Genomic DNA, 25,913 nt, shown 5'->3' with positions numbered 1-25,913 from the left:
GAGTTTGGGGCAAGCCACTTATACGCCTTCCTCCCGCATATGAAATATGCATCATCGGGGAGAACATATGGGACGGAGTAGGACATAACCATATTACACATCCTCCATGTGAAATCTCCTACCCCTAATTCTCCCATCTGTCTAGTACACGTATCAGTTTGTACGATATGTGCACAGTATCCTGGTGATACCTCTCCAACTCTCGTAATCCTACTTCCTAGGGTATACCTATATCGGAAAGATTTTTCTCTACTGGCTATGTGGCGTATAAGCTCTGTATCTGTAGGCATTCTATCTGCTCTATATGAAAAGGTCATGGTTTGGTTACTCCATGACACTTCCCAATTTCCCGGCTTTCGGGGATTGGTAATGTTAAAACATATATTAGGGATCTATCCACATGATATTGGTGGAGCTTCAAACTAGGAGGACTGGAGATATTAAACCTCCTGTCCACCGGTCTCCCACCCTTTAGCTCAAGTACCTCCCCTACCGTTAAAGGAAATGGTACTAGTCCTGATTTGCTATGACCTTGAGGCACTTGAGAGCATACCCAACAATCTGTTTGATTTAACACACTACCCACTAAGGAGTGATAGTCACTCAATGGATGCCGGTCCATGTGGATATTAAAACTGGATTGGCATTTCTTGATGCACCCATCCTCAACTACGTTGTCACAGAGCCTACAGATACAGTTTTCTTCAGCTAACAATCCTTCACAATTCCTTCTATTGTCAATGCTATCGGATCGTTTTCTGATACTCGCCTTTACTTGTTGATTAAGTTGTTCTTGGAAAACTACGCCTCCATCTTTGTCATCAGAACCCATTCCAGAACCTCTCTCGACCTCCATGGTACTCTCGCCGGAACAGACTGCTCTGGTCAACATCATGGTCAACAGGAAAATCCGGATCACAGTCTCTTGGGGCAAGTCCATCTTATAGGAGGAAACGGAGAAGAATGAGAAGGGGGAAAAAAATAATTGAGGGAGAGGGGATGGGAAGTGGAGAAAAACAATAAAAGGGAACAGGGAATCGACAACTGCTTTTGATCTTATGATTTTCAGTGCTCAGGTGCCGCCTCAGTCCTCCTGGAACAGACACTCCAGTGATACAACTTCCTCTACCGTCTGTTCCTTATCACGGGACCTCTCTGGATCAGCAACCTTCTTACAGTGGGACGAATGAACCCAAGTCTCTCTCTCGGCAACCTTCAATGCTGTAGTGCTAGTCAATAAGACTTGGTATGGTCCTTCCCATCTGTCAATAAGGCAACCTGAGCGTAGAAAATTCCGTATCATTACATAATCCCCAGGTTCAATGTCATGACAATTACTATCTGGTAAATCAGGAATCACCAACTTCAAATTATCATTTTGGTTCCTTAGCTGTTTACTCATGTTAATCAAGTATTTTACAGTCACTTCATTGTTACACTTCAAATCATCCTGAGGGTTAATCATAACATGCGGTTGTCGACCAAACAAGATTTCAAAGGGAGACAGATTAAGAGGGGACCTGGGAGTGGTTCTGATGCTGTATAGTACAATGGGTAAAGCTTCTGGCCATGTCAATCCTGTCTCTGCCATAACTTTGCTCAGTTTATTTTTAATAGTGCTGTTCACTCTTTCCACCTTCGCACTCGCCTGGGGACGGTATGGAGTGTGCAGCTTACTATCAATTCCCATCAACTTACACATTCCTTGAAAGACATCACCTGTAAAATGGGTACCCCTATCACTTTCAATTATTCTAGGGATACCATATCTACATACAAATTCCTGCACAATTTTCTTAGCAGTGAACATAGCGGTGTTTGTGGCCGCAGGAAATGCTTCGACCCAATTTGAGAATACATCTATACAAACAAGTACATAATTCAAATTTCGACAAGGGGGTAATTGTATAAAATCAATCTGTATTACCTGAAAAGGGCCGCCTGTAGGTGGGATATGAGATGGTTCTGTTGGTATTGCCTTTCCGATATTCTTTCTCAAGCAGGTAAGGCATGACATTGCTCTCTTACTCGCATGAGATGAAAATCCTGGGGCGCACCAATATGCTCTTACCAACTTGCACATTCCCTCCTTGCCCAGATGAGTCAGCCCGTGTGCTGCCTCAGCTAAACATGGAAGATATGCTCTGGGGGCCACTGGTTTACCTTGTCCATCCGTCCAGAGTCCTGAGGACTCCTGGCCATATCCCTTTGCCTTCCAGACTGCCTTTTCCTGTGTGGAACACAAATTTTGCATTTCACACAACTTCTGTGTGTTGATGGTATTAAATACCATCAATTGTGTGGTGTCTGTCTGTCTGGGGGTACCAGCTGCTAACTTAGCAGCTTCGTCTGCTCGGCTGTTACCAAGTGATACTGGGTCTTGGCTATATGTGTGTGCTTTACACTTGATAACAGCCACTCTGTCGGGTTCCTGTATCGCTGTTAGAAGCCTTTTGATGTGAGCTGCATGCGCTACCGGTGTACCAGCTGCTGTCATGAAATTTCTGAGGCGCCATAGGGCTCCGAAATCATGGACTACCCCGAAGGCGTATCTAGAATCGTTGTAGATATTGGCTGACTTGCCCTTAGCCAATTCACATGCTCTGGTTAGGGCGACCAGTTCAGCAACCTGGGCTGAGTGAGGTGGGCCTAGCGGTTCTGCTTCTATGGTGCCTTGGTCATCTACGACTGCGTATCCAGTACACAAGTCTCCCGAATCTGACTGTCTGTGACAACTACCGTCCGTGTAGAAGGTAAGATCTACATCTTCCAGTGGGTTGTCACTGATGTCAGGCCTTGCGGTAAAATTTTGGGTCAAATATTCCATACAATCATGTGTGTCCTCCTTTGTATTAAATCCTCCTTCCCCACCACTCTCATCCTCCACCCTTTGTGCCTGTCCAGGCACACCTGGGAGATATGTTGCAGGATTTAATGCACTGCATCTCCTTATGGTGATGTTTACGGGGGCCATTAGTGCCAATTCCCATCTTGTAAACCGCGCTGATGAGACGTGCCTGGTTTGGGCAGAATTTAGCAAGGCTGACACTGCATGTGGTGTATGAATTGTGAGGTTGTGACCTAGCACTACATCTTCGCTTTTCGTTACTAGCAATGCTATCGCAGCAACGCTTCGCAAGCATGTGGGGAGGGATCGCGCTACCGTATCTAGCTGAGCGCTGTAGTATGCTACCGGCCTGCTGGCATCACCGTGCTTTTGGGTTAAGACGCCTGCCGCGCAACCAGCACTTTCTGTTCCGTACAGCTCAAAGGGTTTCCCATAGACTGGCATACCTAATGCTGGTGCCTGCGTTAGGCACTGTTTAAGTCTCTCAAATGCCATTTCGGACTCGTCTGTATGCGAAATCCGATCAGGTTTGTTTGAGGAGACCATCTCCTGCAAAGGTAACGCCAGAATGGAAAATCCTGGGATCCAGTTACGGCAATACCCACACATTCCTAAAAACGTTCTGATCTGTTGCTGGGTTTGAGGCAGAGTGATGTCTCTAATTGCTTGAATTCTATCAGCGGTCAGGTGTCTCAGTCCTTGTGTTAGACAGTGTCCCAAATATTTTACTTTAGTTTGGCATAATTGTAACTTGTCTTTGGAAACCTTGTGTCCTGTGTCTGAAAGATGAAACAGGAGCTGTTTCGTATCCTTCAGGGATGCTTCCAATGAATCTGAACACAGTAGTAAATCATCCACGTACTGTATTAATATTGATCCACTCTCTGGTTGGAAAGACTGTAAACAATCATGCAAAGCCTGAGAAAATATACTTGGACTATCTATGAAACCTTGTGGTAATCGAGTCCATGTGTATTGGACTCCTCTGTATGTAAATGCAAACAAATATTGACTGTCAGGATGTAGGGGTACCGAAAAGAAAGCGGAGCAGAGGTCAATAACAGTGAAAAATTTCGCAGTGGGAGGGATCTGCATAAGGATGACAGCTGGATTTGGCACTACGGGGAACTGACTCTCAACTATTTTGTTAATCCCCCTTAGATCCTGCACTAGCCTGTAACCCCTCCCCCCACTCTTTTTCACAGGGAAGATGGGACTATTGGCAGTGCTGGATGTTCTTACCAGAATGCCCTGTTGTAGCAAGCGCTCTATTACTGGGTAAACTCCTAACTCTACCTCTGGCTTCAGAGGGTACTGTGGGATTTTTGGAGCTATCCTTCCATCTTTTACTTGTACAACTACCGGAGCTACGTTTGCCATTAATCCAGTGTCCTGTCCATCTTTAGTCCAAAGTGACTCTGGTATCTGGGATGTCATTTCTTCTACTTGGGATGGAGTCCTATTTGTCATAATGGTATGTGACATTAATTTTGATGGGGAGTCTAACATGTCTCGCACTTCCTGAGCGTGATTCTCAGGTATGTCCAAGAATACACCTTCAGGAGTACAATAAATGACGCACCCCATTTTACACAATAAGTCTCTTCCCAGGAGATTAGTCGGTGCCGATGCAGCCAGCAAAAAGGAATGCTTGGTATGTAACGGCCCTATTGTAATCTCTGCTGGTTTGCTAACAGGGTAATGCTGGACTACTCCCGTTACTCCCATGGCTGGAATTGTCTTACCAGTGGTTCTCATGCCCACTGTCGAATTTATCACTGATTTGGCCGCCCCCGTATCTACAAGAAAGTTTAATGATTTACCAGCTACATTAATTGCAATTTCGGGTTCACTTCCAAGACTTGCAATCAATTTTACTGGCTGCAGATTACAGGTATGGCCACACCCCTATTGGGTATGGTGACCTCCCTGAATCCCGCTGGCAGCAACTACTTGTGAAGGGGTTAAATGGGGACTACCAGAGGCTTGCCAGTCTCTGTTCGGGGGGTATCTTTTTGTTTCCCCTGCATGTGGCTCATAACTCCGTTTCTGTGGACCCTGCTCCCAATGTCGTGTGTCGTGTCGTTGTCTAGGGGGTTGATAAGACTTTTGTATGTTTCTCGATTTACAGTCTCGTGCAAAGTGTCCCTCTCTATGACAAGAAAAACAGGTTACCACATTTGACTTACCCACAGGGTTTGGTGATTTATACAAAGGCTGCCTTGTGGTCAGGGCCTGTATACTTACGGCCATTAATTTATCACCTTGTAATTCCCTGTGTCTGGTGATATTCCGATCGTGATCAATAGCTGCCTCTCTCAAAGTAGCCACCGACAGACCTCGCCAACATGGTTGCGTGGTCTGTACCCTTGTCTTTAATGCTTCTTTTAAACCATCCATTAGTACAGATACTGCTACTTCTCGATGGTTTATGTTTGTTTTAATGTCCTCTATGCCTGTGTATTTAGCCATATCTAGTAATGCCCTGTGAAAATACTCTGCAGCTGTTTCTGACTCTTTTTGTTTTATGGAGAATATCTTGTTCCATTTAACTACAGCTGGGAAATACTCCTTTAACTGTAAACTTATCCTTTTTACATTATCTTTGTTGTACACATCTGTAAGAGGTACATCCTGATCCAATCCACAGTCAGCTAAAAATTGAGCTGAGTCGACATTGGAGGGTAAACATGCCCTCAGCAATACCTGCCAGTCTTTGTTATTGGGCTCTAAAGTGTTCCCTAGGTCTCTGATGTATTTCTGGCTAGCAACTAAGTCTTTCCTAGGGTCAGGGAATTCAGACACTATGGTTCTTAATTCCATTCGGGAAAATGGGCTATACATGGCAATGTTCCTAATGGGAGTGACTCCTGTGGTGTCTGTTTTCCCATTTGGAACAGCTATCACCCTAACAGGATTTAATCTAGCAACATCATTCTGTGTAGATTCTACAGCCTGTGGTGAAATGGTTTCAGCATAGTGTATGGTGCCGTACTTACCCGTAGATACGACCTCACCTGTCCCTCCGCTAGGGGCCTTTGTTACTAATCTTAAGGGTTGGGCCGTGCCTACTGTAGTTTCTGATATGGTGGCTGCTAGAGAGAGCGCCGATATTGTTGCCGATTCGTCCTCTTGATCACACTCCTGGGGAAAGTTCAAAACAGGGTACAACTTGCACGGGTTAATACTTGCATTGGTTAACTTATTAACATTTACACAGTTGCTAAGTGTTTGTTTGTTACACCCTAGTGCGTCATTCTCCGCAACCAATTTCTCTCCCGTTATGTAAGGTGGCGGTGGTGCCGTGGCTATCAGTTTCCTGATAGGGTTAGATCCCGCCGCCTGAGCCAATCCTCTCTGTATTTCACCCTCCTGTTGCCACAACTGCAAATAATCATAATGTTTGATCCGTCTCTTTGTTGATTTAATGAGACATATCCTCCTCCTTAAATTTTGTATCACTTCTGGGCTAAAGCTACCTACTCTTGGGAACTTCTCTCCGTCATGTACCGTCATTCTCTCCCATTCATCACATAAAACTTCTGTGTGTGACCCGTATTTTTCACACATTACATACCTTGCCGACCCGATTGGTCGGTTTACTGAATCAACCCGAACCGAGGTTGATCGCCCCCTACCTGAACAATTGGCCCCCATAGTTTGAAGGTGTTGCTTTCTTCAGCCAACCCTTACAAAAACCAAAATGTTCACGATAGGCTGACGGTGGCGGTTTACCGAGTACCCCACTCACTCGCCCACGCCGACCAATACGACCTACACACTGTCCTAGTGCTGGCGTACTCGACCCAGGGCCCCTATGAACCTTTATTTACTGGAACATGTGAGTGTGTTCCGCAGAGCATTGACCCTTTCCAGTAACTATTGGTTGTTGGATAGTTCCCAAGTGACTGGCGAACCTCCCTTAAAATAAAAAAAATTACACAAATCACGTTAGAATGTACAAATAGCGTTTATGACCCGTTTCGTACACAAATGGCACTGGTCAGACTAACTAATGCACACAATTACGTGCGGTACAATCGTTCTGCACATAAGCAACTAATCTTATGTACGGAGCGACCAGCGGAATCGAAAATTGCGGCTGCGAATTCCTTCAGCATGAGCTTTATGGCCTATATGGGTTCCGCACCAACCCCCTGGGTTGTGCTCTTTTCTCTATTTATAGCGGACTTCCTTGTCTGCTGTACCTGGACCTCCTGGTCTGTTCCGGACCTCCTGGTCTGTACTACAGTATGACCTCCTGGTCTGCTATACTCTAATGCTCAGATTTATGTTTAACAAGGGATGCCTCCCTAGCCACCATGTACGTCACTTACATGCATGTACCTCACGAGAACTCGACTTCTTGTGGTTCAACCTGAAAAATTTTATAAACTTATATAATTGCAAACACTCACTCACCACATGTACACTTTTGTTTCTATTTCTATTTCTGCGCAGAAATTTCTTCTTTAGACCAGATGTGTTGTAAATTTGGAGAAGGATCTGTTAGTCTAAATTTCGGACACTAAAATAGACTTGCGCTAACTATCGCGTTGCCACCTTTTCGCCTGTTAAAAATAACACTAGCGTGTGATTTGAGTTACGTGGGCGTACCCGGACGCTCCGTTGCGTAATGTACGCTTCGTGCGTCGGCCTTTGCGTTGCGTATGCGAGTCTCAGCCCTTTGTTAGAGACACGTGCACGCAAAGCAGAAATTCACCGTAACACAATTAACACGTTTATCAATGTAGATGATCCTCGATCATCTACTGAGCACCACACCAATCTCTCCTTGTATCTTTAGGTAGAGCTGTGTGCGAGCTTTGCAATTTATCCCTTAATGTATTACTTTTACACTTTAACTATGAAATAGCGACAAATCTCTCTTAGCACGTTTATCAATTATAAAATGGCAAACAGGAGAGTGATATATGAAAATACACGAATAAAAAGAAATGCAGATATGCGTGTGTGCGTACGCAAGACAGAAATAAACAGTTTTAAAAGACACTAGCGTGTTGTTCTTACCTCCGGTTCCGGATTCCCTCAGCACCCTTTACTAAGCGAAGCAGATGCTTATCCAGACAGCACTACGAGGAATATGATCTCCCGCCCTTTGCTGATGGATAATGTCTACTGAAATTACCTAGCAGAGATATGTGAAGGACGGACGAGCCGCCAATTGATAAAGCTAAATATTTATCTTATTTAAAACCCTTTAAGAGGTCTAAGAACACTGTACGCTATTGACGTATGGAGTACCGTAAGGGTACGCACGTTGCGTAACAATCGCTTAGCCGTAGTCGAGACGCTCAAGCGTCACGTTCGCTCACGGCCAAGAGATCACAGGCAGGCAGGCTATTGGCTGCCGACTAACGTAATGTTTCGCTATAGCGTAGCGGACGCTCGGGACCACGAGGAGATCACCAGCGGCGCTAACGCTCACAATGTTAAACCTTTATATCTAAACCATAAACAATGTATTATACAGGAAAACCTTAGTGTAGTGATAGAGTGTAGATGCAACACAGTCTAACCTTATTAACTTAAAAAGCTGTTCGAGCATCACCGACGCTCTGAGAATACTTAACACTATAAGAAATACACCAATACCGGGCTTAGGGTCTAACGCCTTATATGAATGTCATACTTGAAAAAGAATAATACAATACAAGTCATACACTACAATATAACATAGACTAACTAACCAGATAACTACACAGGAAATACTATACAATATAATTACGTTTTAAGGGAAAATGAGAGAGAAAGAGGAGGAGAGAGAGAGAGAGAGAGATATGGCTCACAATAACAATGAAGACAATATGATTGCGGAGAAAACTTACGCACAAAGGGAACGATCGCATGCGCCTCGATATCCAGCTCCCGATTATCAGCAATGAGAACCGTTGAAGAGAGAGAGCTGGATATGATCGGCTTGTCTATTTATGCCCCACACACAATACAATTCAATGGTCCCTACAATCTCATTGTTCATTGGACAGAGGAATTCGTCTTTGCATTATAACAAGAGGTCATAGGTTGATTCATACAGGTGGGCTGAGACCATTTCCAACTGCTCAGGTGGGTGGGAAACCCGCCGCATGGATAAGTAAGTGCAAATAATAGTAAATGGACATAAACTTCTTATGTCCATAACTATTCGCACGAGCGATTAATCAGCTTCAAACCAACACCGGAATATTGCTAATTAAATACTCTTCCGATGGATACTAAACACCACTGTATGACCCATGTCTGACCCTTCGTATCAAACAAAGAGGGATCTCTCTGTCCATGAACATGCTATATTAACTAAACTTTCAGAATCTATCAAGGGGACCATGATCTACAAAATACATTATATGGTGAAAATATATAACGATTGAGTCGCACGCTGGGCGCACAGAAACTCTACCGTAAATGCGCATACCGTGCGCCTGCGGGTGCCCGCAACAGCGAGTATGCGCACGCACGGGAGAGCGCACGCATGCGCAGCGCGGACCTGTATGAGGTGCAAATATGGCAGTGTGCATCGTGATATTTTTCTGACTTTGACAGATACATCGCCGCCGCTTACCGCAGCGATGTTGATCGCATATGTACTAACATATGCAATCAATATCGCAATGCGGTGACGGAGGCCGCCCGCGATACCTGTGAGGTGGTCTGCTGGGGGTCTCCGTCACCTCAAGGGGTCTCCAGACTGCCTGCACACCGGGAAGCAGCAGCAGGCTGCCCCCGGCGCCTCCTCCTCCCCCCTGCAGCTGGAAGGACCTTCCGGCTGCGTTGCTAGGGGGAGGAGGAGATTACCTTCCGGTACCAGGGTTACCTGGAGGAAGGCATGTCGGGGGGGAGGCGTCTGTGGCGGGGGCAGTGGAGGCGGCGGTCGGCGATAAGAAGCCCATAGGCTTCTATAGGGTTACCCTGGACGGCGAAAACGCGGCGGTAGGGCCTTAGTACATTTGAAAATGCGGTAAAAAACCAGTTTTCGGGGGTTTTACCGCATTTTTCCTTTAGTGCAGTATCTTGCATACTGGAGATAAAGTTGTATTTGCAAAACAGTCACTTGGGGGGGATCTATTATCATCAACAAATGTGGGCTTATTCTGTTTGCTGTAAGGATGCTATATGCTGCATTATTTTACATTTAGGAATATTTTCATGTTAAATGTAGAGATGAGCGGGTTCGGTTTTACTCTGATTTACCCGAATCTCCTTATTGGCTCACGGACGTCACGTGTTTTGGTGAGCCAATAAGAAAAATCCAGAAAAAAAGAACTTGCGATAATTCTGGCGTTAAGAACCGAGTAAATCCGAACCCGCTCATCTCTAGTTAAATGATGCAATTACTCTGTTACACATTACCGGATGACAAGTGACCCCGCTCTGTCCTCTCTCTCCCTCCTCCAGGGTCCTGGGTCACTTTGAGAAGCCATTGTTCCTGGAGCTCTGCAAGCACATGGTGTTCCTGCAGCTGCATGAAGGGGAATATATCTTTCGCCCAGGCCAGCTGGATAACAGTATCTATGTGGTCCAGGATGGGATGCTGGAAGTCTGTATACAGGAGAGCGTAAGGGCTGCAGTCTATTACATACTCTCTGTATTAGGATGCTGCTTTTGTCCAATGCGCCTGCCAATATCTCAGTCACTGGTCACCTGGCCGCATGTATTTCTGCCGTCCGCTATCACAGAATAGTCTCACCCTGCCGTGACCTTGCCGGGTTACTAAGTGCTGAGAAAAGTGCATGCATGTCATGATAATTCTATTTCCTAGGGATATTGGGGGTCATTCAGAGTTGATCGCTCGCTAGCACTTTTTAGCAGCCGTGCAAACGCTATGCCGCCTCCCACTGGGAGTGTATGTTAGCTAAGCAGAAGTGCGAACGAAAGGATCGCAGAGCGGCTACAAATTAATTTTGTGCAGTTTCTGAGTAGCTTCAGACCTACTCAGCGCTTGCGATCACTTCAGACCGTTCAGTTCCTGTTTTGATCTCACAAAACACGCCCTGCGTTCGCCCAGCCACGCCTGCGTTTTTCCTGGCACGCCTGCGTTTTTCCGAACACTCCCTGAAAACGGTCAGTTGACACCCAGAAACGCCCACTTCATGTCAGTCACTCTGCGGTCAGCAGTGCGACTGAAAAGCATCGCTAGACCTTGTGTGAAACTACATCGGCCGTTGTGAAAGTACGTCGCGCGTGCGCATTGTGCCGCATACGCAGAAGTGCCATTTTTTTTGCATCATCGCTGAGCAGCGAACATTTTTAGCTAGCGAACAACTCTGAATGACCCCCATTCTCGGATGTAGCAATATCCCACAGAATCTCTGTCCCTGTTGTGTATTGGCCGTAATTACCATATAAATCTTTACCCTTACGTTAGAGCTGAAACCAGCAGGCGGTATCCCCTTTAGGGTCACCGTGTGATAATGGCGGTAGTACGTGGCACAGTCCCCTTGGTTAATGTGACTTACACTTGTCATTTTCAGGATGGGAACGACATGGTAGTGAAGGAAGTACTAGCCGGAGACAGTGTACACAGCCTGCTCAGTATTCTAGACGTCATAACGGTGAGTTCAAAGTCTTCTTCTCTTGCATCTGTCCATTACACACTGTGGCTAAAGTCACATGCATACGTTAAAGAGTAGTATTGGTCTGTTATCGGAGATCAGCTAGTTCTGTGCCTGCTCTGGGCGTGGTCTGTTGGGGGTCGGCCGCTGTGGTAGCCGACGGCCAATAGACTACACCTAATATATATTCTAGTACTGTGTCTCAGCCATGTATTATAGAAGCCACTGAACAGGCAATGTGTGGTAGAGTCAGGAGATTGTATATACCACAGTCAGCTACATTATACACGATCTGTGTGGAGTTTGTATGTTCTCCCCATGTATGCATGGGTTACTCTGGGTGCCCTATTTGCTCCTACACTCCAAAAACGTACTGGTAGGTTTATTGGCGAATTGACTCGGGAATTCAACCCAGGAATAAAGAAGGCTAATACCTGGGTTTAATATCGGGTCAGGTGTAGTGTAAATGGGTTTCCAGGTCGATGCGTTCCGGGACCCGTTCACAGCATAGGCGGCACCTCTCATCTCCCAGCGCCGCCTCCGCCCTCAATACCGCCGTGGTCCACGCCCACCCCCAGTGGCAACCCGACCCGGCAAAAACCCGTTTCCAATTCCCGGTATTGCGATCTGAAAAGGGTATTACCAAAGAAGCCCCCATCTTGTATAGCAAACCAAATCGCCTCCATGTCCCCTGATTTTGCCCCAAAGTTGCATATTTTTGTTTGTAGCCTCATGGGTTGCATTCAAAAATACACGCTCTCATGGTTACTGTATGTGCGGCCTATGCGCACACTACATCACGGAAATCGTCATCATCAATTAAATCGACCGCTCATCATTTAAAGTCTCACTTTGGTTAAGACCTTTATGGAACTGATGCAGAAGCCAGTCGATGGTATTGTGCGTCACACCCTGTCAGATTCAGTATTACCACATCTAGGGGCAGTTACAGCGAATTGTCACCCACGCACATAATGTTACACCGCCATCCTCGGCCACACACGGCGACACAAACACATGTACACTAACGATCATCTGTCGCACTATGAGTCACAGTACCCGGCTGCAGAGCGCAGAAACACATTTACACTCTGCACAATCTCCTTTTTAGTGTTTGGGCCCCCGGGGATGTTTGTTGGCTATTTTTTGTTCTGGAATTATTGGATGAAATTGGGGAGGGAGAGAGAGGTGTTACTGCCGTTCCTCAATGTGCCAGGCTGCTGCTGCTGCTTACACAGAAACGTATATTCCATGAGGAATGAAGCCTCCGCTCACACTGCCCCTTCCTCCTGCAAATCAGCAGATTTCTCGCCTGGGGAAATATAATTTTTCTCAATTTCCTACATGCATCTTTTATATTAAATTGCAGTGTAAATATTGAAAGCGCACAGCTCGTATAGAGGGAGGAGGACTGCGTGTCATGTACGTTCTTTACTATGAGACCAAGCTGGTGACGGCCTTGTTAAGCCTGTTCCCATGCCATATTCGGTGTATTCCATTTCTTGGACGTCACCTGAATGTGGCATGCTGGGGAACAGGCGGTGACGCCCCTTATAGTGCGCTTTTTAATCTTCTTTTGTTGTTTTCTGTGTAGGGACATCCGGCTCCTTATAAAACGGTTTCAGCCAGAGCCGCCACAGCGTCCACCATTCTCCGGCTTCCGGCAAACGCTTTCCAAGACGTGTTTGCCAAATACCCAGAGACACTTGTCAGGGTCGTGCAGGTAATGGTCTGAAAATGAAACCCAATTTGTCATTTCAACATTGGGGTTAGTTGAAATATTTGAACTTGTTAGTATTAAAAAAAATAATAATAATCTTCTTTTTTTTTTTTTTTTTTGACAATCAATTTTAGTTGACATATTGGGTCACTGGGGAGGCTGCTTGTAGATCACATGAGATTTTGAGTGCCAGTCACTGTAATTGTCCCATGGCGTATTAAGGGTTACGTAGCCTTCTTAGTTTAGATAGCCCCGATGTGTAGGTCTACTGCGGAATTACTTGGCACGAGGGTGCACCGTGTATATATACTGTAGCTCGTAAATCCACATAGGATGCATTACACGATTTCTCAGAAGCTTATTGTAGTACTTTCCCATGGCCTGTACATGGCTAGCCATGTGGCCTGTATCTGAGCATTTTGGTAATGCTGTTCCAGACTTCTGCTTTGGAACATTGGGGGTCATTCCGAGTTGATCGCTCGCTAGCTACTTTTTGCAGCGCTGCGATCAGATAGTCGCCGCCCACGGGTATTTTAGCTTTGCAAGCGTGCAAACGCATGTGCAGCCGAGCGGTACAAAAAAGTTTTGTGTAGTTTCTGAGTTACCCAGAACTTACTCAGCCGCTGCGATCACTTCAGCCTGTCCGGGCCCGGAACTGACGTCAGACAACCGCCCTGCAAACGCTTGGACACGCCTGCGTTTTCCAACCACTCCCAGAAAACGGTCAGCTGCCACCCACAAACGCCTTCTTCCTGTCAATCTCCTTGAGATCGGCTGTGCGAATGGATTCTTCGTTAAATCAATCGCTCAGCAACGATCCGCTTTGTACCCGTACGACGCGTCTGCGCATTGCGGTGCATACGCATGCGCAGTTTTGACCTGAACTCACCGCAGCGAAAAAACCTAGCGTGCGATCAGGTCGGAATGACCCCCATTATTTGAAGCAGGAGTGCCCATTATTAGTATAAGCCGCACAGCATCTTGTAGTTCTACCGACCGCGTGTAAGAAAGTGTAGTGTGTCTACTTTTCCCGGACACTTACGGTCTACGGTGGGCGTCTCTGTATGAACGCTGGTGGGCGTTGTATAAAGCAGTGTGTAATGACTGTCCGTTTTCTCCTACAGATCATCATGGTGAGGCTGCAGAGGGTGACCTTCCTGGCTCTACACAATTACCTTGGTCTGACCACTGAGCTCTTTAACTCGGTAAGTAGCCGCTGTGTGGGCAGGGCGGGAAGAGGGCGTTTGTAAGTCTGTGTTTTAGCTTGGACTCAGATCTGAGGCACAACATGGTTCCGCCACCATATAGCAGGGTTATTGATCGTGTGAGCAGAAGGAGGTAAATCGTAGCTAGAAAAGACCTGTCTAGCTGTAGTGTAGGGGAAGTGGTCTCCGATAACATGGCGGACACACTGCCAGGTTCATTCTGAAACACTGGGCACTTGATTGGTTAAATTCCCTCCTTGATGAACCAGCTGCCGTGTCCCTAAACGATCCCGCTTGTGGCGTGAATTGTTTGATCTACCACTTGTTCTTAGGCTGCAAAAGCTAGGACCATTTATCTCTCCTATCCGCGTCTCACATTTCTGGAAATCAGTGTCCCGTGTCGGCTCTAAAAATGAAGGAGCAACCTATTACAGCGCCACAAATAGACATTGCGTCTGGCCGAACATATGTTCTCAGTTCTACTTCCTGTAATCTCACTTCCCCCCCCAACACCCATTACCACGGATGATAAAGTCAGAGGTTGTTTTTTTTCCACCCACTGATGTATTTTATTCCACTTCCTTTGCCGCCTTCCCATCTTCCTAACCAAACTGACCCATTTCTGAGTGTGTGTCTATTTTGTTTTAAACGGTGCTGGTTTCATGCCCTCTATGTCTGGATATACACCTGACCAACCAACCAACCGGCTGTCAGACCAGCCCGCCGACCAAACTACCGACTTGGTAACCATACACACTTCCGAATCGGCCGCTCGATATGTCCGGCAAGACATCAAAACTGGGTGGGCATTTAAATTTGATGTACTTTTCGGTGGTTTCTTCTGCTAGCATAACTGATCGGTCGTTGTACACACAGATACATTGGTACATCTATCTGCAAGGTATGTCGGCATCTGCCGAGCTGCACGGTCGACAGGATGTGATTGTGAATTATGTTGTCACAGACATATCGGCTGTACACACGAGCCGATGCACTTAGCCATATATAGTTTGTCAGCTGTACAAGCGATATATTGTAAAGTGTACCCTGCATTGGACTTTAGAAAGACCTGACTGGGGGGGGGGGATTGATCAAACCTATTCCACAGGTAACTATGAAATAAGGATTTAGTCATAGTTCCGTCCACTATCCTGGCCCTTAATAGACTCCTCCACTTAAAATGCAGAATAACAATGCTTACATGCTACGTTCCTGCATCCTCTCTACTCCTCATTGGTCCAGCCATGGCTGACACATGTCGCAGTTACTGCGCTCCTGCATAGTGCCACCTCCTACTCATCTGCGGCATCTCACGGCATTATGTATGTGGAAGTGTTAAACTTGCAGCCACTCAAAATTAAATAATTAAATGCCAGGAGATGCACAAGGGGTGTTTTTTATTTGGCTGTGTTACTGTCATACTCACGGAGTGACAGCTATGACATGCAATGTAGAGGAGTTGGAATATTGAAGGAGGTAGGAGCCACTAGTATACCTCCACTTCCCTCAGTGTACTTGTATGTAGGGATCGAATTTCCAGCTGCCAGTTAGAGGAATTAGGGTTGTGGCCTAATTCAGACCTGATCGCAGCTGCAGAATTGTTCTCTAATTGTCAAAATCATGTTCACTGCAGGGGGGGAGACAGATGTAACATGTGCAGAGAGAGTTAGATTTGGGTGGGTTATGTTGTTTCTGTGCGGGGTAAATACTGGCTGCTTTATTTTTACACTGCAATTTAGATTTCAGTTTAACCACACCCCACCCAAATCTAACTCTCTCTGCACATGTTACATCTGCCCCAACTGCAGTGCACATGGTTTTGCACATTAGAGAACAATTTTGCTGCTGCGATCAGGTCTGAATTTGGCCCTAAGTTAGAAAGTCCCGAGCAAGCAGACAGTGAAGAGATCTGGCCACAGGTATTACAATCCGCTTGTTTCTTTGTAATCAAGTTATTAATTCCGGCAGCCAAACCGATAAAAAACCCAATCAGTGTGGAAAATCTTTTCTTAAGGAATTGCAGTTGATTGGACAGTGTGTATGGTAGAACAGTTACAGCCTAATCGTCCTGCAGACTTCTTTATACTCCATCACAGCGAAATAGTAAGGTGTGCGTGAAGCGTCCGCTTGTAACGGTCTGCGAGCTTGGCAAATATTATTGATTTAAAACAAACAAACCGATTGTAACGTGTGCTCGCCTCCGTTGTGTCATTGATGTGATTGCACGGATGCAATTTTGAAAATTTAAATAAAAACTGTTGTGTCTGTGGCCTAACTTTGAACAGGCGGTGGAATCCAGGGACTCAGCGCCGGGGGAGAAGGTTAGTAGAATAGAGGAACCGGTGAGAGTTCTCAATCTATTCTGGTTTGTTGTTGCGTGGTTTGGTTTTTCTTTTGGTTCGCTAATACTTTCTGCGGGATCGGTATGAAATACCTCCAATCAAAATCCCGACAGCAATTGACCGACGGTCAAAATCCCAACATGGACAAAATTCCGATATTTAAAATACAGAGAAGGTCAAAATACTGACATGTAAAATGCCGACAGGTCAAAATACCGACATGCGTTTTTCATTGTTTTTTTTGTGTATGTCGACACAGATAGACACGGGCACCATATAAGTGTACCGCGTCCCCTCGCTGCGCTCACCATGCTTCGGGCACAGTGCCTCGCTGCGCTCGTCACACTATAATATTCCCACTCCAGGTCCACTGGGATGGTAAAGTATGAACAAGTCGGTTTCAATGAAAACCTCATGTCTGCATTTTGACCTGTCGGCATTTTACATACCGGTATTTTAAATGTCGGTATTTCGTCCATGTCTGGATTTTGACCTTGTCGGGATTTTGATCGTCTGTCAATTGCTGTCGCAATTTCGACCGTCGGGATTTTGATTGGAGGTAAATTGACTGCATCCCCTTTCTGCCAATGTTTTGACATGGGTGAGTGTGCCTTAGACTTCTAGTACAGATTGTAGCTACTTCTGTATACCGCCCAACGCCATCCTTGATTCAGCGATGTGTAATGGAGGAAACCGATTTAGAGGCGTCCGTAGAGTTCGCAATATGACGTTCTTTTTCCCATAGTGTTTGGTTGTCGCGAACATCGTTGTAAAATGTATGCAGCCCTATTGCAATAGTTTTGGGCAGCGCTGTTTTAAAGTGATGTGTTCCAGAGTAAATATTATTACCTGTGATTACCAGGAGAGCCAGGCAATCCCCCTGTTGTCGGTAGCCAGCCTCACTTTGGGTACAGGGAGTGGCAAGATGGTCCGAAAACAAATGTCCTCCGTCTCCATTGAAGAGGATCCTGCAGAGAAGGTGGAGAAACCCGCTGAGCTTCCGCCAGACCAAGATGCAGAAATTCTGGGTCAGTGCATTCCTCTAAATATTAATTTATACCTGGAATAAGCAAAAAAAAATGACCTTTACGTCTAAGTGATTGTGTTAGTGTACAGTGATTTTTGCATGTCTGCTTATTAAGCCTTCATTTGAAAAGGTCCATATGCTTGCAGTTACATCATTCTGACACAAGGTGGCGCTGCTTCTCCACTGAAGTCTGCATAGCATACAGCATCATAGATATAGACAGGCCAAGAGGACGACTGTAGTCAGATGTGAATTTTGTGCCCAGTGCTGAATCTGATAGATCTGTAACATTTTTATCAAATGGATTTACCCACAGCGTGGGTGATTGTACTCGACTGCCCCCTCTCCAGGACAGGCATACTGTTTAGTGCCTCTGCCCACTATCCAAAGCAATCGTCCTTTGAAATATATTTACGTTGCAAACGCTGCAGCAGAACTTTTTCAAAGCCAGTGCATTGGCTGCAATGAGAGGTACCGTGATTGGTTGATAGACACACTTCTGCCTCCTCCCTTTCAAAGCACCGTGTTGGGCCCTTTAAACGTCTCTCCTTTGATAGTCCCTTCACAAGCCAGATTTGTAGAAGAGTTCTGGCATTTACAGTGACATTTGCAAAGGAGTGACGGCTGCTTGGTGCACTAGTCCGGGTGATATTAGTTTTGTGTAAACCTGACTTGTACCACCAGAGAGGCGGGAATCCCTTTAATTCGCTTAAGTCCCTTTTATAATGAAAGCTGAACGTCTCAGTCATGTTTTATTAAGGCAGAGTTATTTACATCCGGAGTAATGATTGCAGTTCGTTTTAGCGCAGAGGTGTGAGAACAGGTGTAATGACTTGTGCTATAAGCGAGACACTGAGATATTTATAGCGGTGGAGCACGTGTATCGCGGCGGCACCAAACGTGTTGCTGAATCGTGCAGCAAGTTTGTCGGAGGTGACAGAGTGTGGATGGAAAGTGTTCTTGTGAATGGTGACACGTGACAACTGCTTTGTGTTTATGTCTACCACAACGTGTGTAGTATCCCTGCGCAGAGCATCTAGAGTGTAAGCTTTACAGCCCAGCAAGGGCTCTTTGTCCTAGTTCGTTAAGTTCAAACTTTCCGTAATTCTGTCTCTGTTGATCCAGGAGCCAGAACAAACCCCCCCTTAGTGAAACAACACTCATTTAAAAGGATACCATTTCTTCAATCCTACTGAATGAATTCCAATTTCTGTATCGATCGCCCAAACTGTTATATTATACTTTGACTGTCTTTGTTAAATTCAGACCCCAGTAAATTCTCTGCAGCCGACGGCTCAGGCTCAGGTCATCGTAGAAGTCGGTCGTCTTCAAGTCTAGCCGAAATCCCAGGTAAAGAAGGTTTTGGAGCACGTGCTGTGCAAAAAAACACCCATGCAATGCCAGTGATTGCTCTGAGGAAGAGAACTTGTGGGTCCTGGGGACCACTCGCTTTAAACATAATTGGGGTCCAACTCCGCTGCTTCTGGGTCCTATCAGATATTATGGGGGGGGGGGGGTGAGGGCATGTAGCATTTGGGACAGTTCTGGGGGCAGGTAGTAGTGTGGGTAGCAAATATAGTGGCATATGCTCAATTAGCTTAGTGATATCATGGCAGATGCTCAATTAGCTTAGTGATATCATTCAGGTGCTTGAAAGGGAGGGGTATTTCTAAGCAAGAAAAAAACACCCTGAATGATAACAGTAACCATATTTAAATCCCACACAATATCTTAGACTTCAGAGATCTTGGTTACATATATCTGCGCAAATGTATGTGTAAGCCCCCCCCACTCTCACTCTCTCTCACACACTCTCTCTCTCTCTCTCTCTCTCTATATATATATATATATATATATATATCTATCTATATATATATATATATATGAGAGAGAGAGAGGTCCCTAGCGCTATATCTAGGTGCAGGGCGTGACACCCTAAAAAATCAGTATAAGACAGACAGCCCAGGGCAGCATACCAGTGAAAAAACTATAATATTAATAGATTAGGGTTTAAAAAGCCGAAGCTATAGAGAAAGTGATACAAACATCAGATGTAATTAAAATAAGAAATAGTGCTAAAGAAATTAGTATGTGATAAGTGTTAATGTAAGGGTATGCCAAACTAAAGCCATCCAGCACCTGTGTGGGTAGAGCTGGGGGTAGGCGATGATTACTAATCATCGATGGTTTATGGCCGATGTTGAATGCTTATGCCATCGATGGGAGAGAACCAGATGGTTTCCCTTCATCGATGGCACAGCATAAACAAATATTCTCATTTTATATATTTTTTTTCAAGGTGCTGGGACTCGGAGCATAGGTCAGTGAGAGACCAGGCGCCCTGCAGGATCCGCTCATTTTTCAAAACGTGGTCCCTCACTGCCAGTAGTGCATAACAACATGCCACCGCATGTATTTTGCAATCACTGAGCACTCTGCAAACAGGCTCATACATTCAGCTGTGCATTAGCCCCTAGATGTCTGTTGTATATTGTTCATGGTTGATGCATTGTTTGGGGGATACTGGGAGTAAGGGGGGGGGCGGGGGGTGTTTCTGTATCGGCACAGGATAGTAGCAAACACATTGCAGTGCGATATAGTGTACAATCTGTTTCTTTAAGTGCTGCACTGTCGTCCATTTATATTCCAGTTTGTATATTTGCTTGTCCCCGAGCGGCCAGCTCTCCAGCTTTTTGCTAGCTCGACCAGTCGGAACACTGGACAAAAGAATAAAGTCACATGACAGAAGTTTTCCACCTTGCTGATCCCGGCCGCCCTGCCCTCCCCCGCCGGCCCTGATCTGCTGTGTGACTGACTTTCCTCCTCCTCCCTCAATGATTAATTAGAAAGCAGCTGATTTTCTCTTCCATCTCCTACTGTGCCTCCGCCCCAGAAACCCCTATTTATATCTGCTCGTGTTAGATTAATTAGCACTTCTCCGGCATGTCGCATGTGAGCAGTGCGCGCCGCCGCTCACCGTGAGAACGGCGCTGGGGTAGAAGACATTTTCTTTTCAGAACTGTGTGTATATATAAAGTGTGTATCTCCAGATCCAACTTATATAATATTTTCACTATGTAATACCTTTTTGTGGGAAGGGGGCGTGCGAGTATGCAAGATGGTACAGAAGGGTTGTTTTGTAATTCCTTCCGATCCCTTATTTCATTTGTGCATCAGTAAGGGCAAGTAACTGTGCACCTGGGCAAGCCAAGCTGCAAGAGGCAGTGTTCCGGTACCCTACCGCGGCTGTAACCCCCTGGCCGTGTTCTCCTACAGCCCCAGACGGTCTTAAGAAATCCCCTATAATGCAATTTATTAGATTTTGCAAACCATTAGACTTGAGCCCCCTGCAGTATTTATTATGGAAATGGTCTCGGAGTGCCGTCTTGTTTGTCACATCTTACGTTCTTATTCACCAGGCAGCCCCAAAGCGGGCAAATCTGACATGGACATGGCGTACGAGAGAGCGCGGGTGAGCCTTACCCCGGATGACCTCCCTCCGAGTCCCGTCATGAACAAGGTAGGAGTGTGATCCTGTGTAGTCTTGTATTGCAGAACCTCTACAAGGTCACCTTGATACCTGGGCCGCCGGGTCTGTGCCAGCTGGGACATAAAGCCTGTGGCTCTTTGTGATCTGCGATGAAGGCTGCGCGGGCCGGCCCAAACATCTCCTCTGATTCGTGTTGCTCAGGGTTTATTTATATTCTTAGATAAATATATTTAAAGCTGGTTTCCGTCCCTGAAATATGTCTGCACAAAAAGTCATTGAGGTCTTTGAGAAAAAAGAATGATTTGTAGTATCTGACTGCCAAGTTTATGTTTCTTACTTACCATGGGAAAAGCGCGGTTCCCAGTTGTGTAATGGCGTTCATCTCTGTGTGTAAGGGACACGTCGGATTACTGCAGCCATAGAGGCCTGGTGGGTGGGAATGAAACACTTTACATAGGCAGAGAATGCAGCGATGCTTTGTATCCAGAATGCATCACACTGGGGACATCACAGGCTGTTCCGTTCCCCTCCCCATTTGTAGGGCTCATGTGTATGCATCACTACAGTGTTATGTGGTTGTGCAACTGCACAGGACAGCAGTGATGCCCCTTATGTCACCCAATAACCTATCTCTACCCGATCCAGCTGGGGCAGAGTTACACAGTCCTGGGCTAGAGGTGTTAGTCTGCCGGTGCCCATACAGTGAGCTCTTGGCAGCACCGGGCAGCAATCAGAGTAACTCAGATTTGCTCTGGACACAAAGGGCCAATGGTCACCATGGAGATTTCAAAGAAGTGTTCTATTGCAAACGTCTAGAGCAGGGGAACTATGTATCCCAGCGTGCATTGCCACAGTTGTAGCATGCCTTAGCAGCAAAACGGTGTCAGGGCATGCTGGGATGTGTAGTTCCACAGCAGCTGGACTACCAGGGGTTGCCTAACCCTGGTCCAGAAGAGAGAGTTTCTGCAGTTTCGCCAGCTGGAAGTGCGAGTGCTCCGCAGGGACCGTGGTGATGATGTTTCGTGTGGTGTGTTTGTCACGCCTGTGCAGCTTCCTCCATGTGTAATATCTCCCGGGATGCTCCGCGCTTTCTAAGCTGCAAACATCAGTCGGGGGATGAATCCGCAGCTCGATGGAAGTGATTCATCTCTAGATACAATTTCTCTGTGTCTGTGACGTGTCCTTTTTTTACTGATGCTTCAGTCGCGCCAAATAGGCCCTCTCGGTGCACCAGGTACCGCGTCGACTCTGCAGAATGAAGCGTCTCTTTCGATTTAAGTGTGTATAATTAAAACTAATAGAAGCGACCAAACTACATTGCTGACTCACACTGATCACTTTGCTGTGTGACATTTGTACATCGGCGTGCGGCCAACTCTGTATCTGCATAAGAAGCGCTCAGTGGCTGCAAATGCGGAATTTCCTCGCTCCAAGGGCCTAATTCAGATCTGATCGCTGCAAATTTGTTAGCAGATGGGCAAAACCATGTGCACTGCAGGTGGGGCGGATGTAACGTGTGCAGAGAGAGTTAGATTTGGGTGGGTTATATTGTTTCTGTGCAGGGTAAATACTGGCTGCTTTATTTTTACACTGCAATTTAGATTTCAGTTTGAACACACCCCACCCAAATCTAACTCTCTCTGCACATGTTACATCTGCCCCACCTGCAGTGCACATGGTTTTACCCAACTGCTAACAAAGGGGGTCATTCTTACCTGATCGCTCGCTGCAGTTCATCGCAGCGCAGCGATCAGGTCAGAACTGCGCATGCACCGGTACCGCAGTAAGCTGGCGCATGGCTGACAACCTGCGGCTGTCATTGCCTAGCGATCACCTCTGCCTGATTAACAGTGACAGGCGTTCGCTGGGCGGGAGGGGGCGGCATGGCGGCGTTTGGCCAACGTTTTGTGGGCGCGGTCCGGCCAACGCAGGTGTGGCCGGACCGTGCTGGGGGTGGGCCGCAGCGGCTGCTTGACGTCACACGCAGCCGCTGCGACCCTGGCAGTGCCAAGTAACTCCCGGCCAGCTGCAGGAGCTACACTGGCTGGGAGTTACTCTTCAAGTACAAGGTCTGAATTAGGCCCAAAGTTCTGTTGTGCTTCATCTGCCACTTTGTACCTATATAAAACACTTCCTGTGCGGGTACGGTTCCAGCCTGGCGTCTCTGGTACACTGAGCGACGTTTCAATGTGACAAAGATGCAAAATGTGAGGGAAAAATATAGTACACTACACCTCTGGGAGCGTCTCAGTCATGTCAGGGCTTCTTGCCCCATAACGCGTACGGAAGCCCAGTGACTGATGATACATGTGTAACACGTGATGCAGATTACTTACTGTGGGTCTTATTGTAGGAATCAGTAAACTGTCATATGAAAAGCTCTACATAGTGATAAACGTATCAAGGGACACGACTGATAGATTTATGTAAAGTGTACACTGTGCGCGAGACTGGGCTTTTACCTCAGTCATGGAGCATTGACGTAGAGCCGGACTGTGATTTATGGCCCGTGCTAGAGATGCAGCCTGGGACAATTGCTAATCTGTCCTTACTGTCACCAAAGCATAGAGGATGCCACAGGATGCTGTGCTTCTGCAGTACCAGCGATGATGACATTGGTTTTCCTCCCCACCACTGTGAGACCTGCAGAGTATGGCTAGATTAGCTTGTGAGCCAGACTCCTTCCTTCAGTCCCATCCTGCTGCACAGACTCAAGTACAGGGGCTGGGCATCACTAGAGATTTGATGGGTACATTGCAAGACATGAGACATGACCTTGGACCGCTCCCTCCCCAACCACTTCCTGTCCGTTATGTGAGGACCCTGCAGCCTGATATGGCTGATAATAGAAATCATTAACTTACACCGTAGTTGCTGATTTTGTGGGAGTACCCTCTGTCCACCGGGGAATCCTGAAGTTGGAAGGTTCCCGGGGCAACTTCAGGAGGCGTATCGCTGACAGTCGTTTCCACGCGGACCCCTGCTCTTCATTTAACCGTGCTGTAGGAGGCGAAGTCATGATTCAGAGCGTTGCATCATCATGGCTCCGCCCATTCCCTAACAGAAGTTGATTGGTTCGTTGTCTACTCCCCTGAAATGTAATTGCTGAGCCCCATTGTAAATTTTAGTGCTGTATAATGTGGCGATAGGGGCCTCCCGCTCTGCTCTCCTTGGCCGGCGCATTGAAGCCTCGTTTCAGTTCAGGAATGATCCCCAGTGGCTGATACAACCGTATCCTATCTAATGTCTAGTTTTGGAGCCTCTGCATAAGGTTATTACTCGGATGTAAAGAGTACAAAAGTATTTTCCCATGGTTGCTGAGTGGTGACACCACTTCAGTATTACCTCTGTGCAGTGTTACCTAGAATACCTATACAGTATTGATAACACCCAAACGTCTCCTGCTGGTGTTACAATAGGGCGACATTGTGGATTTAACATGAGAAAATATCTTGTATTAAGCCAATGTTGCATTATTCAGGCTTGGTGGTATAATTGGGGAACAATGGGGGTCATTCCGAGTTGATCGCACGTAGCAACTTTTTGCTGCCCGTGCGATCAACTAGACGCCGCCTATGGGGGAGTGTATTTTTGCATAGTGAGGCTGTGATCGCTTGTGCAGTCCTGCTATGCAAAAAAAAGTTTTGTGTAGAACAAGACCAGGGTAATAGTTACTTACTCTGTGCGATCGATCCAGCGTTGCAAGTCCCGGAATTACACCTGGACACGCCTGCGTTGGACTCACCACTCCCCGAAAACAGTGAGTTGCCGCCCGGATCCGCCTTACTCCTGTCAATCGTCTTGCGGTCGCCATCACTGCTTTCTTCGCTCGCATCGTCGCTGCAGGCAACAACGCGCCTGCGCAATGCGGCCGCCGCGCATGCGCAGTTCCGACCCGATCGCACAGCTGCGAAAAAGCGCAGCGTGCGATCGGGTCGGAATGACCACCAATGTACAGTATTATAAAGGATAACCTACATTATACTGCCTATAACAGCGGTGGCCAACCTGTGGCTCTTGAGCCACATGCGGCTCTTTCTTTTTTCATATGTGGCTCCTAACACACAAAGTCACATGACCACAACAGATCCGGTAACCACTGCTCTCCAGAAAAACACGCAGCGTACTACGGGGACTTAGAACTGAGGGAGCCAGATACTAGAGATGAGACACCCACCAGCCAACAGAGGACACATAAGAGGCTGCTGCAGTGGCATGAATTGGGGGAAGCTGAAGTGACACATGAGGGTGCTGGCTGAAGTGACAGCAGGGTGCTGGCTGAAGTGACAAGAGGGTGCTGGCTGAAGTGACACATGAGTGTGCTGGCTGAAGTGACAGGAGGGTGCTGGCTGGAGTGACACATGAGTGTGCTGGCTGAAGTGACACATGAGTGTGCTGGCTGAAGTGACACATGAGTGTGCTGGCTGAAGTGACACATGAGTGTGCTGGCTGGAGTGACACATGAGTGTGCTGGCTGAAGTGACACATGAGTGTGCTGGCTGAAGTGACACAGGAGTGTGCTGGCTGAAGTGACACATGGGGGAGCTGGCTGGAGTGACACAGGAGAGTGCTGGCTGAAGTGACACAGGAGTGTGCTGGCTGAAGTGACACATGAGTGTGCTAGCTGAAGTGACACATGGGGGAGCTGGCTGGAGTGACACATGGGGGAGCTGGCTTGAGTGACACATGGGGGTGCTGGCTGGAGTGA

At 46.7% G+C, this 25,913-nt stretch overlaps 1 protein-coding gene across 3 annotated transcripts in view; it reads left to right on the top strand.

Moving 5' to 3' along the window:
• PNPLA7 (patatin like phospholipase domain containing 7) overlaps positions 1-25,913 on the top strand; it is a 258,686-nt gene that overhangs the window by 49,483 nt on the left and 183,290 nt on the right. Inside the window, exons 7-14 of one of the 3 annotated variants that reach the window (XM_063936180.1) lie at positions 10,265-10,424; positions 11,341-11,421; positions 13,016-13,144; positions 14,266-14,346; positions 16,632-16,667; positions 17,551-17,716; positions 18,982-19,065; positions 21,135-21,235. In XM_063936180.1, the coding sequence (XP_063792250.1) occupies positions 10,265-10,424; positions 11,341-11,421; positions 13,016-13,144; positions 14,266-14,346; positions 16,632-16,667; positions 17,551-17,716; positions 18,982-19,065; positions 21,135-21,235 (838 nt within the window). The remainder of the gene's footprint in view (positions 1-10,264; positions 10,425-11,340; positions 11,422-13,015; positions 13,145-14,265; positions 14,347-16,631; positions 16,668-17,550; positions 17,717-18,981; positions 19,066-21,134; positions 21,236-25,913) is intronic. The other 2 variants (XM_063936182.1, XM_063936181.1) reach the window with 2 other exon arrangements.

Source organism: Pseudophryne corroboree, chromosome 8, assembly GCF_028390025.1.
Source record: "Pseudophryne corroboree isolate aPseCor3 chromosome 8, aPseCor3.hap2, whole genome shotgun sequence".
In the NCBI taxonomy this organism is placed as follows: Eukaryota; Metazoa; Chordata; class Amphibia; order Anura; family Myobatrachidae; genus Pseudophryne; species Pseudophryne corroboree.
The sequence above is the reverse complement of the archived record's forward strand: the minus strand, read 5'-3'. Positions and strand labels throughout refer to the sequence as shown.